At 38.2% G+C, this 2500-nt stretch overlaps 2 protein-coding genes across 2 annotated transcripts in view; both read right to left on the reverse strand.

The window, feature by feature from the left end:
* LOC138015672 (uncharacterized) overlaps window positions 1–2500 on the reverse strand; it is a 145215-nt gene that overhangs the window by 50689 nt on the left and 92026 nt on the right. The window lies entirely within an intron of this gene.
* The window catches only part of LOC138046610 (spartin-like), a 25474-nt gene continuing 23237 nt past the window's right edge, over window positions 264–2500 (reverse strand). The window contains exon 16 of the mRNA XM_068893218.1: window positions 264–2254. Within this exon, the coding sequence (XP_068749319.1) occupies window positions 2170–2254 (85 nt within the window). The 3' untranslated portion in view covers window positions 264–2169. The remainder of the gene's footprint in view (window positions 2255–2500) is intronic.

Consider the following 2500-nt stretch of genomic DNA (forward strand, 5'->3'; position numbering starts at 1 on the left):
TGGCCGTGATTTTGCAAATGAAAGACTCTTGCTCTGCCAATTTGACGTTTAGAGCTCATAATTAACAAAATTAAACAAAATTACCTAAAACAGCGTGACCTAGCCCCTTCAATCTCTCTACTACAATACACCTACTTGCATGCCTACGCAGGCATTTAGCGGCTCACCAGGAAGACACCACTTCGTACAATGTCAGAAGAGTTTATTCAAATATTAAATACTCATAAAATATCGAGCAATATTATTTCTACTATGAAAGATTACATTTTTAATCATGTGAAGGGGGTAGCACTTAACTACGGAAAGACAATGGTTGTTGCTAAGGAAGGGTTTTAGTCAAAGATCCCCACAAAAAGGTTGCATGGATGGTATTATGAAGTAACTTTTTCAGTAGAAATCTGACATCACTTTTGCGCAACTAGTCCCAGTTCTCTGGCGTGCGTTTCAGTGAAAAACAGGTAAAAGTTACCAGGAAACGAAAGGAAGAGGCGGTTTTTCCACCGGATGGGAACAGTTTTCGTAAAGCGTAGCATGGAATTTCCAATTGGACAAAAAATGGAACTGATATTTTGAAAAGTGTATCAAAGGAGGGCCATATGACATCATAATGTTTTTCAGAAATAATTACTTTTAAAATCCATGCTACAGATTTTTTGTTAGACTGTTCTCATACTGTTGCGTTGAAAATTTGTGAAAAACATATTTAACTCGCTGAGTTTAAAGGCATTTTCTGTTTCGATCACGCGATTTACCAAATGTGGTTGTGAGTCGAACCATACAAAGGAATGTTAAATAGAACGCACTTGGCAAAAAGGATAACTGTAGAGTTAAAGGAATTCGAGAAATGACTATCTGACGGGGTCCATAGCAACCGTTTGGTAGTTAAAAGCCACCACCCTTAATTAAAGTAATTCCATTAAATCCTTGGTTTTCATGTTCCAAATAGCACGAAATACCTTTGTCCTTTTTTTTTGTTTTTGTTTTTGCTATTCAATTGATCCAAAAATAAAACATCAATCAATAATTCAAATTCCTGAGCGTGACAAGACTCTCAAGTTATCGACGCCTCGATGTGGAATGACCAACAACAGATCTCTGTCTATCCCCTTTTGTTCGTCACTTAGATTTCGCTACCGTAATCCTCGTCCGTCTCTAGAGACTAAGTGCAGACCACATACTCATTTACAGGACATTGGCAGAAATGTAGAAGAGCTCAGTCGCCTCAAAAAATTGTTCCCCATAGCTCCACAATTTGTGTTATTGACAATATTTGCATGAAAAAGGGTATGCCAAGTTATGCCAAGCCAAAATATCGCATTTCAATAACTAACATTCTTCAAAAAACTTGGTTGCAAAACCTTTAAAAGACCTACTAATGGACTGCACGTGCCCTCTCAATGACTTCAAACTCTCACACGTAATTCGTGACCGAATTCTTGTCCCTTAGTTGGTTACAAACCATGTAAAAGTACTGATGGACTACACGTGCCAGATCAAATTTCCTGGTGCCACGAGCACTGAGAAAGTATACATAAAAGTTATAACCAATCAGAAGATACTATTTGAATCACACGTATTTCTGTTAACCTCAATACAAATCAACTGGGGTTGATGAATTATTAAACAATAGAATTCACGTTTAATACAAATCCGATTCGGCCATTTAGTATTTCATTAATTTTTCATACAAGGGCCGGTTGCTCGAAGCCTGGTTAGGGCTAACCTTTGGTTAACAGGTATCAAAACTTATAGGTTTCCATGGTGTTTAACGCTGGATAGCGCTGACCATGCTTTAAGCAACCTGGGCTCAGTTTGCTACTGTCTTCAATTCATTATTCATTTCACAAATCCGACCTCACCATCGGCTCACCATTGAAGACAACCATGCAAATGTCCCTCCCAAATTTTATCTAATATTCATTAATGAGTTCTCATACGTCAACTGACGTTTATGGGCGCTATTTGAAATCACGCTGGTCGAAGGCTTTGACCTTGCTCCTGTGATTATCATGTAAAAGCAGCCCCATGAAGGCTTATTTATGCAGAATTATATAAAATAAATTGTCAGTCTCAACATGGACTTTTTTTCTTGGTCGGAATAAGCCAGCGAACTCTGATGAAGTGTTCCATTTCAGAATTTACATCAGTAATTCAGTTATACAAAATCTTTTACTTTCCGTCCGTCAGGTACTTCTTCTCAGCCTCATCGACCACTTGTTTGCTTGTATCCTTTGCAGTCCTCTTTGCAATAGCTCTACAAAACAAAAATTTCCAACGGTCAGCCTTTTACTCTTTCTCAATGGCTCCAAACCCACACACATTATTCGAGACTTAATTCTCGTCCCACACTTGGAGGTTTGAGGCTGTTTTTTTCCAAGTGACGCAAGCATGAACACTACCAATATTAGCAGACACATTCACTTGTTGTTCATTTGTGCCTTCTGGCCAAACAAAAGGCACTAAATGATCAAAACTCTACTTATGGATTGTGTTTGTTGCT

This window comes from Montipora capricornis, chromosome 1, assembly GCF_036669925.1.
Source record: "Montipora capricornis isolate CH-2021 chromosome 1, ASM3666992v2, whole genome shotgun sequence".
Lineage (NCBI taxonomy): Eukaryota > Metazoa > Cnidaria > Anthozoa > Scleractinia > Acroporidae > Montipora > Montipora capricornis.